The sequence below is a fragment of the Cnephaeus nilssonii genome (assembly GCF_951640355.1).
Source record: "Cnephaeus nilssonii genome assembly, chromosome: X".
In the NCBI taxonomy this organism is placed as follows: Eukaryota; Metazoa; Chordata; class Mammalia; order Chiroptera; family Vespertilionidae; genus Cnephaeus; species Cnephaeus nilssonii.
In genome coordinates, this window is record NC_137071.1 from 25,313,194 (window position 1) to 25,329,567 (window position 16,374).

The 16,374-nt window shown below is 46.3% G+C and overlaps 1 protein-coding gene across 2 annotated transcripts in view; it reads right to left on the minus strand.

Moving 5' to 3' along the window:
* KLHL4 (kelch like family member 4) overlaps positions 1-16,374 on the minus strand; it is a 110,198-nt gene that overhangs the window by 16,031 nt on the left and 77,793 nt on the right. For both annotated transcript variants that reach the window (XM_079764894.1, XM_079764893.1), the window contains exon 6: positions 14,305-14,491. In XM_079764894.1, coding sequence (XP_079621020.1) covers positions 14,305-14,491 — 187 coding nt within the window. The remainder of the gene's footprint in view (positions 1-14,304; positions 14,492-16,374) is intronic.

Consider the following 16,374-nt stretch of genomic DNA (forward strand, 5'->3'; position numbering starts at 1 on the left):
CACTGTGGAGAACAGTATGGAGTCTCCTCAAAAAATTAAAAATGGAACTCCCATTAAACCGAGTGATCCCACTTCTAAAAATATATCATAAGAAACACGAAACTGCAATTACAAAGTAAATATGTGTTCATAGCAGCACAATGTACAATAGCTAAGATTTGGAAACAGTACAAGTGCCCATGAGCAGATGAGTGGATAAAAATATGTGGTACACTTGCATAATGGAATATTACAAGGTTGTAAATAAGAAGGAACTCTTACCATTGGCAACAGCATGGATGGACCTGGAATGTGTTATGCTAAGTGAAATAAGCCAGTCAGAGAAAGACAAGTATCACATGATTTCACTCATATGTAGAATCTAATGAACAAAATAAACTGATGAGCAAAATAGACCCATAGACATAGAAGCATGGAATACACTGAAGAATTTCAGAGGGAAGGTGAGGGTGGTTGGGTGAAGAGAGATCAACCAGGGAACTTACATGCATATATGCATAGCCCATGGACACAGGTAATAGTGTGGTGAAGGCCTGGAAGGGATAGTTGCTGGGTGGAACGGTTCAATGGGAAAAAAAAAATCAAAGGGGATACCTATAATTCTTTCAATAATAAAGGTAAATTAAAAAAATAAACAAGATGCATGCATCTTCTAGAGGTGCTTGCAGCCTTGCAGGAGAGGAGACCTACTTATATCAGTTAGTAAACAGTAGAATCTTGTCATCTACTGAGATAATTAAGAGAAGGGAAGTTTTACATGTAGATGGAGAAATCCAAGGACTTCAGAGAAGGTGCATTTTGAACAATGCTTTGAAGAATACTTTATCCCGGTCGGCGGTTGAGTGTCAACCTATGAACCAGTAGGTCATGGTACAGTTTCTGGTCAGGGCACATACCCAGGTTGCGGGTGTGATCCCTGGTGTGGGGTGTGCAGGAGGCAGCCCATCAATGATTCTCTCTCATCACTGATGTTTCTGTCTCTCTCTCCCTCTACTTTCCTCTCTGAAATAAATAAAAATATATTTTAAAAAAGAATACTTTAGACTTAAAAAAATGGACTAGTGGGAGATTTAGAGTGAGGACGTTACAGTAAGAGAAAGTGGCAGGCATGATAATTAGTAATTGTGCTTCCATATCAATGAGGTTATGGTAATTAACATTTAATTTATTAATACATATGTATATATCTAAGTAACATGGTGTACTTGCCAAATTTAATATAAATTTTATTTTTCTCTTACCTCCTGGTACATGACATTTCAGAATAAAGCTTTATGTTAAAAAATTAACTTAGAGTCTATTATTGATGGTCTACACATCCATTATGATTTTAATTATCTATGACCATTCAGTATATTAATTTATGCCCTTTTATTCAGTTTGGTGTGTGTGTTTCTGTATGCTGATTCAAAGTAGAAATAACTAAAGAAACAAGAAGAAAAAATTCTTTTAAATGGGTTTATGTTGTTCATTCACATAGTTTTCATGGTGCTAACACAAAGGATTATAAGAATATTATTATTTATTATTTATTATAATTAAATATAATTCTGATGTACTATCTCCTTGATGCACTAATATATGTACTATCTCCTTAATACATTCATTTTCTACTCAATTACTGGAATATCAAAATTACTACCTTAGTATACTGTCACTACTATGATAATAAATTGTCACTATTTCATAATAAAGTGTCAGTTTTGTGAGCAATGTGTTTTACCAGTCATTCACAATAGCTGCTGCTGTTTTTTAAGTAAAAGTTGATGTTGCACAACAGGGAAGTTTTTGACTAAAAACCAAGATGCTAAATAAAATAATTATTATTTAGATATGTGGTGTATCTGTTATAAGACATCTTATAACAGGCTTTGGAGATTTCATACCAGTTTTACAGAGTCAACCATAAGAATAAATACAAAAACAAACACTTTCAGTTTTGTTCTTCTAATGAGAGATTTGTGGAGAAAATAAAATCAATTAGTTACACTGAAAATATAGTTAGCACATGAAGCATTCAGTAGCCAATTTTAAATCAACTAGAGGCCCAGTGCATTATTTTGTGCATGGGTGCAGTCCCTCGGCCTGGCCGGCAATTGGGGCTGATCATGGCTGGCTGGCTGGGGGGAGGTACAGTGGGAAATTGGCTGGCTGTCACCGATCAGGGCTGGCTGCCTGGGGGTAGGGACCGTGGGAGGTTGGCCAGCCACGGTAGGTTGGCTGTGGGAGCATTCTGACCACGAGGGGGAAGCTCCTGCATTGAACATCTGCCCCCTGGTAGTCAGTGCGCATCATAGCAACCGGTCGACCAGTCATTCTGTCATTCAGTTGCTTAGGCTATTATACACATATAGATGGTATGAGTTCATATCACATCAAAATGTAAGCAGAGTTTCACTGTGTATATTGCATTCATGGGAACAGTATTTGTTTCTTTTCTCTAATTTTAAATATTTTCTGGTGAATAGTACATGGTAAGTATTTCTGTCTGAAGAGTTTTTTTTAAATATATTTTTATTGATTTCAGAGAGGAAGGAAGAGGGAGAGAGAGATAGAAACATCAACAATGAGAGAGGATCATTGATCAGCTGCCTCCTGCATGCCCCTTACTGGGGATCAAGCCCGCAACCCAGGCATGTGCCCCTGACTGGAATCGAACCTGGGACACTTCAGTTCACAGGCTGATGTTCTATCCACTGAGCCAAACCAGCTTGAGCTATCTCAAGAGACTTAATTTTTATAATAAAAGCTTATGAATATACAGGTACTGATTTACTCTTTCACTTTAATCCCTGCATCTCTTACTGAAAACAGATTATTAGGCTAAATACTGATTTACAGATCAGTAATTGCTCTACTGACTATACAGAATGCTGAGAACTCAAATAATACCACCTAGCAGACTATCATTTTATACTAAATATCGCTGGATTATACTGTTAACATGGGAATATCTACAAACTCACAACTACTTTCACTCTGTCAACTAATTTTCTCTGAATATTTTCATCTTTCCTCTTCCTCATTCCAATTTTCCTAAATCTGTCTTCCTATCTTCTTCTTCCTATTTTAGCTTTTTATTTTAAACTTCATAATTGGAATTTACTGAAGAGCCAATCCTATCTAATAAAAGAGTAATATGCAAATCATCACTCTGCTACACTCACAAGCCACACCCACCAGCTATGCCCCAGCCACGCCCACCAGCCAATCAGAAAGCAAATATGCAAATACACCCAACCAAGATGGCTGCAGCCTTGGAGAGTGGCCATGGTCGGAACTGGGCGATTGGAGCCGAAGATCAGAGGGGAAGATTGGAGCTAGCTGGGGTCCCCCACAGGCGATCAGAGCCAGCTGGGGTCCCCTGCAGGCAATCAGAGCCAGCTGGGGGTCCTTGCCCAGGGCCCGAGCCTCAAACAGAGGCTTGCAGCATTGGCTGGGTGCAGAGCTGGGCCATTGGAACCAGCTGGGGTCCCCTGCTGTGATCGGAGCCAGCTGGGGGTCCCTGACCAGGGCCCAAGCCTCAGCCAGAGGCTTGCAGCCTTGGCTGGGGGTGGAGCCCGGCTATCGGAGCCAGCTGGGGGTCCCTGCCCAGAGTCCAAGCCTTGGCCAGAGGCTTGCAGCCTTGGCCGCTGGGGCGGAGCCTGGTGATTGGAGCCAGCTGGGGTCCCCTGTGGGCGATTGGAGCCAGCTGGGGGTCCCTGCCCAGAGCCCAAGCCTCTGCCAGAGGCTTGCGGCCTTCGCCGTGGGTGGAGCCTGGCGATTGTGCCAGCTGGGGGTCCCTGAGGGCGATCGGAGCCAGCTGGGGGTCCCTGCCCAGGGCCCGAGCCTCAAACAGAGGCTTGAGGCCTTGGCCAGGGGCGGAGCCTGGCGATCAAGCCAGCTGGGGGTACCCTGCCAAGGGCTGGAGGCTTTAGGCCTTGGCAGGGGCAGAGCCGGAGATTGGAGGAGATAGGTGTGACTACAGAGGAAACACCTTTTCTGACCGCTCATTGGCTAAGCTCCCTGTATGTCACTGGTAATATTCTTAGTAACTTGGGTAGAAGAATCCAAAAAGATGATCTAGGGCTTTTCCACCACACTCCTGGGGAAAAAAAAATGAAGGTCCGCTGCTGGAGGGCTAAGAAATGTCATATCCTGCCCTACATGGTTTGGCTCAGTGGATAATGCCTAGGTTTGCCAACCGCAGAGTCCAGGTTAGATTCTGATCAAGGGCATGTACCTAAGTTGCAGGCTCCTCCCTGGCTGGGGCCCAGGTCAGGCTCATGCAGGAGGCAACCAAAGTATTCCTCTCACTTTGATGTTTCTCTCTGTCTTTCCCTTTCTCTTTCACATTCTCTAAAAGTGAATGGAAACATATACTCAGGTGAGGATAAAAAAAAGAAAGAAAGAAAGAAAGAAAGAAATGTCATATTCTATGAAAGACACATCTTGAAAATGCCTAAAGAAAGTTGTCATCTTTTTCTTGGTGAAGGGACTGGAGTCAATGTTGATGAAAACACCTTGGTGGCTGTGGTGACTGGCAGTGGCTCCAGAAGCGGGGTGATGGCACTGGTGCCTTTCGCTGATCAGCCCGGTTGTCTCTCACAAAGGGAGGCCAGACTGTGGCTTAGGGAGTGGGCCAAAGCCGTCAGTAGGACATCCCCTGAGGGGTCCCAGTATGTGAGAGGGGGAAGGCTGGGCTGAGGAGAACCCCCCCCCCGGTGCACAAATTTAGTGCACCAGGCCCCTAGTTTAAATTATAAAATGAAGGCTAGGCTGCACTAATTGTTAATATTATATATACTAGAGGCCCAGTGCATGAAATTTGTGCACGGAGGGGGTTTCAATCAGCCCAGTCTGCACCCTCCCCAATTGGGGGATGTTCCCTCAGCCCAGCCTGCACCCTCTCCCCTTGGGGGATCAGGCTAAACCTGCAGTTGGACATCCCTCTCGCAATCTGGGACCACTGGCTCCTAACTGCTCACTTGCCTGCCTGCCTGATTGCCCGTAACTGCCTCTACCTACCAGCCTGATCAACTCTAACTGCCCTCCCCTGCTGGCCTGGTTGCACCTAATTGCCTCTATCTGCCTGTCTGATTGCCCCTAACTGCCCTCCCCTGCCGGCCTGGTTGCCCCCAAAGGCCTTCTCCTGATGGCCTAATCTTGCCCCCAATGGCCCTCCCCTGCCAACCTGATCTCGCCCCCAACTGCCCTCTCCTCCTGGCCTGGTTGTCCCCAACTGCCCTCCTCTGCTGGCCAATGTGGTTCTGATTGGTCAGTTTCTATGCCAGTCAGGGTCAAAAGCTCTGCCTCCTAGGCAGCCATTGGCTCCCCACAGCACCCAGATTTGCTTCTGATTGGTCAGTGTCTATGCCAGTCAGCATCAGAAGCTCTACCTCCTAGGCAGCCATTGATTCTTCATAGCACCCAGACTTGGTTCTGATTGGTCAGTTCCTATGCCAATCAACGTTAAAAGCTCCACCCCCTAGGAAGCCATTGGTTCTTCACAGCACCCACATTTGGTTCCGATTGGTTGGTTCTTATGCCAGTCAGCATCTCTGGGCCTATCAATGGGGCCTGATCAGAAAGGTGGGGCTGATCAACAGCCCCGGTGGTGGCCTGGAGAGAAATGGAGGTGCAGCTGCTGGCCAGACTGGGAGAGAAGAGAGACGCAAGTGCTGATCAAAAGCTTCCACAAAGGCAACGGATCAGTCCCTGCTTCTCTCTTCAGGCCTCTCTCTGGTCCTGATTTGCAGCCCCTTCAGCAGTCAGTGCAACCCAGAGCTGACTGCAGGACTGACTTCTGGTTAGTTGAGCCTCGGTTGTTACTGGTCGTTACAACCCAGGGTTTTTATATATTAGGATGATAATAATAGTGAAGTAATTAGTCAGGACATTGTACAAGCTACATTAATCAGCTGTATATAGAATATTTAAATTGAAAGGTATAGAAAAATCTGCTTTATGCCATGGTAATCTTTTTGGCATTAGATTAAATATAGCAGATATATTTATCCCACATCTCTTATTTACATTTGCAAACATATGTGACTGGTAATTCTGTATTTTGAATTCTGAAGATTTCTTCAGTCCATTTTCCCACGTCCACTATTGCTCCAACTAATCAAAATGTAAGTCCTCTAGCTAGCTTATTATGGCAGGTCTATATTTAATGGGAACACTAAGAATTTTTTACTGATCTCTCTCTTAAGGAAGCACTTTATAATTTTTCTGTGTAAATTAAGCTTCTATCCTAAAACATTACAAGTATTATTTCTCAATTCATTTTTAAGCTCCTAGTCAATCCTCATTATGATTCATTCAAGAGGGAACAAACCAATCAAAATTTGTAGTATTGTTGGGAACAGGATAGTTCCTGTAGTTGTGAATATATCCCATTTAGTAATTTCCTCCATCTATTTTTAAAACAATCTAAAAATGAATATAGTAGACTTTAATGTGTCCCCTGTTATACTCTCAGAATTCATTGTTTTAATAAACAAAATATTACTGAATACCTTGTATGTACAAAAGCCCAGAGTTTACCGTTTGACAATTTTTAAATATTTATTCTCTGATTATACAACTTTCTGATGATTCTTTTGATATACATGGTAGGAGTTATAGTTAACCTGAGCCACTTGTGTGATATCTATTTTTAACAACTAATTTCAAGTCAATTGTAGGAATCAGAGAGGAATTTAAAGACTGAGGAAGTACTGTATTTCCTAAACATCAAAAGGTGAAAGTTCAAAGAGTATCTTTAAAAAAATAAATGAAGCAAGACATTGTAAGAGGAAAAAAAACCATAAGATAAAAATTATTTTTATAGTTATATGAAATAATGTGAACAGGTACATTTTCTAGATGTAATGCTGATTTACATAAATAAATGCTACCCTTAATGTTTTTGCTATACTTAGTTTTTTTTTTTCCTTTTTTTCTTCCTTTCTTTAATTTTTCCCCTTGAGTGCTCACCCTGGTTTTCCAATTGATTCTAAGACCTGCAAAGAGAGGGGTCAATTTTGTTGTTGTCATTCCTCTTTCTTCTAAAATAGTGGCAGTATGGCAAATAGGGACATACTAATAGAATTTGAGTAAGAATTCCATTTCCAATATTCCTAAATATTTGTCCTTGAGTTGTCTGTTTAACCTTAAAGAGCCTTAGTTTCATCATCCGCAAAACTGGGGTAATAAAATCTATCTTGTAGCATTGTTGTGAGGATTACAAATGATGTTTACAAAATCTTAATCAAGAATCAGGGCCTCAAAATAGTAGTTTTTACTATAATTATAGTTGTCTGCAACTTCCCATACATAAAGCCTATTCATATACTAGGTACTTAGAGAATCTCAAAATGATGGCCTTACTTTCTTCCATATGAAAACATGTTAATGGAGTCATGGGCTTATAGGCATACATTTTACTCATTTAAATTTTTTTTTTTAGTTTATTAATTTGAGAGAGAGAGAAATACCTATTTGTTGTTCCACTTATTTATGCATTCATTCTTTGATTCTTGTATGTGCCCTGATTGAACTAACAACCTTGGCATAATGGGATGGGACTCTTAACCAACTGAATTGCCCAGCCAGTGCCTCTCCATAATTCTTATAAAAAGTTTTATTGAGATATAATTCATACACCATACAATGCACCTATTTAAAATGTGCAAGTCAATGGTGTTTAAAATATTTACAGATAAGAGCAACAATTACCAAAGTCAATTTAGAACACTTCATCGCTTTGAAAAGAAACCCTGTATCTTTTAGCTATCACTCCCCATGAATTCCCACCCCATCAGAGCTAAGAAACCACTAATCTGTTTTCTGTCTCAATGTATTTCCCTATTTTGGACATTTAATATGAAAAGTAACATAATATGTGGCCTTTTGGACGGACCTTTTAAAAATTTATTTTAGAGAGAAAGAGGAAGAGAGAGAGAGAAACATTTATTTGCTGTACCACTTATTTATGCAATTATTGATTGATTCTCTTATGTGCTCTGACCTGGAATGGAACCTGAAAGCTTGGTGTATTGGAAGGATGCTCTAAACAACTGAGCTACCTGGTCAGGGCCAATTTCACTAATTTTTAGAAACTAAGAAGGATTTATAGATACTACTATTTATTTTTTAAATTTTAGTATAGTTTGTATACAATATTATATTTGTTATATTAGTTTCAGGTGCACAATATAGTGATTTGACATTTTTATACCTTAAAGTGTGAGCATCCACTAATTCTAGTTATCATCTGTCACCCTGTAAATTTATCACAATATTATTGACTATTTTCCCCTTCACCTTCTTTACCTATCACCCCGCTCCCTCCTTTCTGGTAAGCATCCTTTTGGTCTCTGTTTCTATGAGTCTGTTTTTGTTTTGCTTTGTTTGCTAATTTGTTTTAGATTCCACATGTAAGTGAAACCATGTAGTATTTGTCATTCTCTGTCTGATTTATTACCATTTTTTCCATTTTTTGTAACACATTCACTTATGAAATGTTAACTTAAACAGGAGCCTAAAGAAGTAACAAAAATAGAAAATAAATAAATAACCCCCAAATTTTCCATTTCTCACTTTGCAGGTTAGTGTTTGTGTTTTTTTTTAAAACAGAAACTAAGGACAATTATGCTTGTATTTTATATTTAGTACTCTTTGAATTTAAACATGAAACAAGACACATTTTAAAAGGTGGCTATAATTCATTATATTCAACAAAATGCAATAAAATATCAAGTTGTCAGACTTGAAATTAAATATAGGATCTCATTGTATTTGTTATTTTCTGAAGAATATTAGTTCTGTGAAGATATTGTACTACTTTAGAAATAATTGCAAGTTCTTCTTTTATAGTTTTATGATTAACTGTTGTATTTCCTATAGAGTCTTCCAATTTCCAGTTGTGAGCATGATTATATATACATACATATATATATATATATATATATATATATATATATATATATATATAATCTGTTTCAGTAACACAGAACTTTGATTCTTGCATCATTTCCTACAGGCATCAAAACATATATATGTGTGATTTGGCACATTTTAAGTGGATTGGTTTTATTTTCTACACAGTCAACTTTTAATTACAAAACCCTTGCCTCATTGTTTGTTAACACGGGGCCATTACAGACTGAAAAATCAAGTGCAAAAAGGTAGGACTATAGAAAAATTGGTTCTAAGAAGGGTTTATGATAGATATGTTGGCTTCAGAAACTGCTCCCTATTCTGTTTGATAAAATTCTTATGTAAAACCATTCCTTTTATCCATGTTTGAATTTCTGATCTTGCTATCATTACATCAAGGTTCTTTAACTTATCTTTGAGCATATAACAAGAAATTGACAGCAAAGTGTTAGGGACCAATCTTCTATTTCTTTCAGAAAACAAATTTGGAGTAACTCAACCCTTTTATACTACACTTTAAACAAGTTTTCCCTGACAATGTCTTATATTTCAAAGTGAGTACTTAAATTAAAAAAAATTTCCCCCATCAAAGTTTCTATTAAGAATTTAGCCAACACTAATTAAAGGGTTTTATCCCATAAGGTAAGAAAAGAAAGTTATGGAAACCAAGATGGCGGCATAGGTTAAACACCTAACCTACAGCCGGGCACAACAATTTCAAAAACACAACTAAAAGTCAAAACGGACATCATCCAGAACCACAGGAAAGCTGGCTGACTGAAATGCCCACAATTAGAAGGAAAGAGAAAACCACAAGGAAAATCAGAGAAGCCATAAAAGCTTGAGGTATGGAGACACGGGCGGAGACACGAGCCCGGGCGCGTGCGGGGAAGACGGAGCCTGAGAGGAAGGGGCGGCTGACAGCCTGGCTGGCGTTCTCTGGCGGGAAGGAGATAAAAGCGCCAGATTGTGCTGAACCCCAGCTCCGACTGCACTGAACCCCAGTTCCGGGCGAAACCCTGGGAAGCCGGGCTCATGCTAGGGGAGTCTGGGCTGTGGGGCGGAGACACAGAGGAGTTGCGCCGGAGCCGCGCACAGGAATGTGCGCAGAGGAGGGACTGTTGCCTGTGCCGCTGGATTGCCCTAGCGGGAAGGAGACAAAAGCTCCGGACTGTGCTGAACCCCCAGTTCCAACTGCACTGAACCCCAGTTCCGGGAAAGACCTGGGGAAGCCAGGCTCATACTGGGGAAAGCTGGGCTGTGGGGCAGAGGTGCAGAGAGGCGGCGAAGAGCAGAGCACCGGAGGCGCGCACGGGATTGTGCGCAGAGGATGGGCTGTTGACTGTGCCGCTGAGTCGCCCTGGTGGGAAGGAGACAAAAGCGCCAGAATGCAGTGAGCCCCAATTCTGACTACACGGAAACCCAGTTCCGGGCGAGAATCTGGGAATCCAGATTCATTGGGGGAGAGACTAGACTGTTTGGCAGCACGCAAAACTCCAGGGCGCTTTTCTCTCAGAGGTGTTTGCTGGGAGTACAGAGGGACACTGAGACACAGGAACCTCATAGGGTGGGGCTGACGGGAACCCAAGGCAGTAGGCTCCGCCCTGTAACTCCGCCCCATCCAAGCTGAACACAGAGGCTTTTACAATTTTGCAAGTCTAGTTGAATGGGGCTGTCTCCCGGCATAGACACAGCTGATCCTCACAGCCAATTGGACTGGAGGTCACATCCTCCCAGTGTACCAACAGCAATCAAGGCTTAACAACACCAAGACTTTGCACTCAGCCCACAAAGGGGGGTATCAATAGCGACCACCTAGGGAGATTGGGGAAGCTGAGTGATAGGGAGGCAGCCAAAATGGGAAGACACCGAAACAGGTCACGAATATAAGGGATGCTGTAATTCCTGCTGAGGGGCCTCAGGCAGTAGCTGACCTACACTCCATTGGAGACCCAGAAACGAGGGCATCTAGTGGTCGGTGTGAGATGACACCAGATTTCAACCACTCCCATAAGGGACACATTCAAGAGGCAGACGCAGTGAGCGCCAAAGCCTTGCTGCACCAAGACCCGGCCCATAAACGTGTCTCCCACACAGCAACTCTTCCTTTATAGACACAGAGGGTCCGCACGGCCAATTGGCCTGGAGGACAATTCTTCCCAGTGACACCAACAACAATCAAGACTTAACTATACAAACAAGGACCAAGATGGAGGCATAGGGCAGAAGCCTGATTGCTGCCTACCACAACAATTTTGAGACTACGACGGGAGAGCAGAGCAGACACCATCCAGAACCACCGGAGGGCTGACTGAGCAGATGCTCTACAACTAGAATAAAAGAGAGGGGTACGCGGGATGAAGCTGATGCCGGTGACCCAAAGACCACACTTTAAAAACTACGGCTCAGGCGACACAATGGCGGCCTGGAACGTGCTCGGCGCAGTTCCCCCAGCGGTCTCCGGCTGAGGGGAAGGCGCCACTCGCTGCCGAGCACGGACAGACGAGCCCCTGGGAGACATGGGGTGGGAGACTACGCGCTTGCTGACCTCCGAGTCCTTCAAGAATCTCAACACCCCGGAAGCGGCCAGGTGCGCACGCTCGGCGACCGGCCACCGCTGCAGACCCAAGGGCCGATGCAGCCACCCCGGACCAGCCCGCCGCCGCGCACCGGGCACACCGGAGCTTCGCCGAGCCCGCCGCCCAACGAGTTTTGCGGTGGCTGCCCTGGAACTCTGAGAAAATGGCCGAAGGAATTGCTGAGAGTGAATTGACCAACAGGAATTGGAATCAAGAAGACGAAACCCCGCTGGGTCCCGGATCCGGGTGAAGTCGCGCGCCCCTGGGTCCGGGTGAGGAACTGGGTCAGGGTGAGGCTGGGCCCCAGGTCCGGGTGAGGCCACGTGCCCCTGGGTCCGGGCGAGGCCATGCGCCCCTGTGTCCGGGTGAAGCAGAATCCTGGGTCTGGAAGAGGCCACGTGCCCCTGGGTCCGGGGGAAGCTAGATCCTGGTTCTGGGCGAGGCCATGTGCCCCTGGATCCGGGTGAGGCTGGGTCCCGGGCCCGGGAGAGGCCACGCGCCCCTGAGTCAGGGTGAGGCCATGCGCCCCTGGGTCCAGGTAAAGCTGAATCCTGGGTCTGGGCGAGGCCGTGTGCCGCTGGATCCGGGTGAGCCTGGCCCCGGGTCCGGGCGAGGCCGTGGGCCCCTGGATCCGCGTGAGCCTGGGTCCCAGGTCCGGGTGAGGCCGTGGGCCCCTGGATCCGGGTGAGCCTGGGTCCCGGGTCCGGGTGAGGCCGTGGGCCCCTGGATCCGGGTGAGCCTGGGTCCCGGGTCCGGGTGAGGCCGTGGGCCCCTGGATCAGGGTGAGGCCACGTGACACTGGGTCTGGGAGAGGCCACGCGCCCCTGGTTCCGGGTGAGGCCACGTGCCCCTGGGTCCGGGGGAAGCTAGATCCAGGGTCCGGGCGAGGCCATGTGCCCCTGGATCCGGGTGAGGCTGGGTCCCAGGCCCTGGAGAGGCCACGCGCCCCTGGGTCCGGTTGAGGCCATACGCCCCTGGGTCCAGGTGAAGCTGAATCCTGGGTCTGGGCGAGGCCGTGTGCCCCTGGATCCGGGTGAAGCTGGGTCCCGGGTCTGGGTGAGGCCGTGGGCCCCTGGATCCGGGTGAGCCTGGCCCCGGGTCCGGGTGAGGCCGTGGGCCCGTGGATCCGGGTGAGCCTGGGTCCCGGGTCCGGGTGAGGCCGTGGGCCCCTGGATCCGGGTGAGCCTGGGTCCCGGGTCCGGGTGAGGCCGTGGGCCCCTGGATCCGGGTGAGCCTGGGTCCCGGGTCCGGGTGAGGCCGTGGGCCCCTGGATCCGGGTGAGGCCACGCGACCCTGGGTCTGGGAGAGGCCACGCAACCCTGGGTCCGGGTGAGGCCACGTGCCCCTGGGTCCGGGGGAAGCTAGATCCCGGGTCTGGGTGAGGCCGTGTTCCCCTGGATCCGGGTGAGGCTGGGTCCCAGGCCCGGGAGAGGCCACGCAACCCTGGGTCCGGGTGAGGCCACGCGACCCTGGGTCTGGGGGAAGCTAGATCCCGGGTCCGGGCGAGGCCGTGTTCCCCTGGATCCGGGTGAGGCTCGGTCCCAGGCCCGGGAGAGGCCACGCGCCCCTGGGTCCAGGTGAGGCCATGCGCCCCTGGGTCCAGGTGAAGCTGAATCCTGGGTCTGGGTGAGGCCGTGTGCCCCTGGATCCGGGTGAGGCTGGGTCCCGGGTCCGGGTGAGGCCGTGGGCCCCTGGATCCGGGTGAGCCTGGGTCCCGGGTCCGGGTGAGGCCGTGGTCCCCTGGATCCGGGTGAGCCTGGGTCCCGGGTCTGGGTGAGGCCGTGGGCACCTGGATCGGGTGAGGCCATGCGACCCTGGGTCTGGGAGAGACCACGCACCCCTGGGTCCGGGTGAGGCCATGCGCCCCTGGTTCCAGGTTAAGCTGAATCCTGGGTCTGGGTGTGGCCGTGTGCCCCTGGATCCAGGTGAGGCTGGGTCCCGGGTCCGGGTGAGGCCGTGGGCCCCGGGATCCGGGTGAGCCTGGGTTCCCGGTCCGGATGAGGCCGTGGGCCCCTGGATCCGGGTGAGGCTGGGTCCCGGGTCTGGGTGAGGCCGTGGGCCCCTGTATCCGGGTGAAGCCGTGCCCCTGGGTCCGGCCGAGACCAAACCAGAGGGAGTCGGACCTGCATTACCACCATTTGTCCACCATCCAGAGCTGAGGGGTCAGTGCCGACATGTACTCATAAGGAACTGGTGGACATTGATATTGGGTCTCAAAAGAACTGTTGGTCCAGAAAGAAACTCACTACAGACTGATTCATTTGCCTGTCAGCATAACTATTATTGCTCGTCGCACATTCAATTCTTATAAGTATATCTCTAGTGACACATGATTTCGCTCATCTAGGGGAAATGATGAACAATATAGACTGATGAACAAGAACAGAACCAGAAACAAGGAGGCATCGATCGGACTATCGGGCCTCAGAGGGAGGATGGGGAGGGTGGGGGGAGGGGGGAGAGATCAACCAAAGGTCTTGTGTGCATGCATATGAGCCTAACCAATGCTTAAGTTCAACAGAGGGTTGGGGCATCCATGGGGAGGGGTGTGGGATGGGAATGGGGGGATGTGGACAAATATGTGACACCTTAATCAATAAAGAAATTAAAAAAAAATAAAAAAATAAAAAGAATTATTAAACCAAAAAAAAAAAGAAAAGAAAGTTATAAAATTACATAAAGTACCCTATTTATGAAAATTAGCTTTAGATGCATACATTTAAATATGAATTTAATATTACCCTCATAATTTGGAGGGTGTTGCAAATATATCTGTTTTTTTGAATGATACTTCCTAAATTAATTAATTTATTTCTGTTACCTTTCATAGCATCCATGCCTCCCACAGCATAAAGTGCCCCCACAGTTGATTTTCTAGGCTTTGTCCGAGGGCTTTGCATCATAGGTCTTCTTTCAGGTAAGAGATGATACTTCATAGCTTCTATCAGAAGTTTCTGACATTCAAGGTCACCAGTAAGTATGGAACTATTTTCAAGATCTGCCAGTAACTGAAAAGTAATGATACATGCTATATGAGGTGAAGAGGCCACCATTAGAAAGGACATATTTTTGTTTATATAACTTTGGAGAAAACTCAAGTTAAATCAAATGTAGATGTTATTATTTAACATTTTAACTTATTTAGTAACATATTTTATGTTCACTTATTATTTAAAATGATTTAAAGCCTCATGGTATTAGCTAATGATCTATGAAGATTTATTTGACACTAGAGGCCCGGTGCATTTAATTCGTGCATGGGGGCGAAGGGGCTGTCCCTCAGCCCAGCTTGCACCCTCTCCAATCTGGGACCCCTCAAGGGATGTCCAACTGCCCGTTTAGGCCCGATCCCACCGGACATCCCTCTGACAATCCAGGACTGCTGGCTCCCAACTTCTTGCCTGCCTGCCTTCCTGATTTCCCCTAACCGCTTCTGCCTGCCAGCCTGATCACCCCCTAACCACTCCCATGCCAGCCTTATTGATGTCTAACTGCTCCCCTGCCAGCCTGTTTGTCCCCAACTTCCCTTCTCTGCTGGCCTGGTCACCCCTAACTGCCCTCCTCTGCAGGGTTGACCGCCTCCAACTGCCCTCCCTTGCAGGCCTGGTCCCTCTCAACTGCCTTCCCTTGTAGGCCTGCTCCCTCCCAACTGCCCTCCCCTGCTGGCCATCTTGTGGTGGCCATCTTGTGTCCACATGGGGGCAGGATCTTTGACCACATAGGGGCAGCTATCTTGATCTTGTGTGTTGGAGTGATGCTCAGTCTGCATATTACTCTTTTATTAGATAGGATAGAGGCCTGGTGCATGGGTGGGGACCAGCTTGTTTGCCCTGAAGGGTGTCCCGGATCAGGGCGGGGTTCCCTTGGGGCGTGGAGAGGCCTGGGCGAGGGGCCTGTGGTGGTTTGCAGGCCAGCTTCGCCCCTGACGACCCAAGCAGAGGCCCTGGTATCTGGAATTTACTTACCTTCTACAATTGAAACTTTGTAACCTGGAGCGGAGCCAAGCCTCCTGCTCAATCCGTGGCTGCCGCCATTTCTGTTTGGATTTGTTTACCTTCTATAACTGAAACTTTGTATCCTTGAGTGGAGGCCTGGGCCTGCCAGAGTGTGTGGAAAGCTTGGATTCCTCTGTTGCCAGGGAAGACAAGCCTCCCTTTTGGTAGCCATCTTGGTTGGGGTTAATTTGCATACCTGCCCTGATTGGTTGGTGGGCGTGGCTTGGCTAGTGGGTGTGGCTTATATAGCAGATTGATGATTAATTTGCATATTACTCTTTTATTAGAGAGGATATTTATCTTTTAAGTATATATGCATATAATCTCAGGGAGTGAAAAAGCACTCATAAAATGTGTTATTGAAAAGCAATCAAGGAGAATGGCTTTGTATGCACAAAGCAAGCATCTCTCAGTCTATGGCATGTAGCTAGAGAAGCAGTCATGTTTTTGGTGGATTTAGGGGTGGTGGTACAAACATGTCCAGTTAAAACAAAATAATATTACCTATAGGAGGTTGCATCTTTATCATTAAATCACTTTTGTAAAGTATTCTGAAAGTAGGTCTTTTAAAAAATTATTTACATGTATATGTATAACATCAGTAAGGTACTTGTGTTAGTAATGTCAATAGCTAATACATTAACACTATTAGATGAGTAATACTTCTAAACATTACTCCCTGGCAGTCAATAAAACACTTATTGAATGGGATAAGAGCTAAGTAAATTATTTTTCCTGAAATGAGTTGAGAAGTTAAGCTTTGTTTCAGAATTTTGCCAAGGGTTATTTAGATTAATTCCTTTGAGTTTTGGGTCCACAGTGTCATAGGGAGGAATAACAAGCAGATTGTTGGAGTGGAAGTGCTAACCTCACTCCATAAAACTTCACAGAAGTTT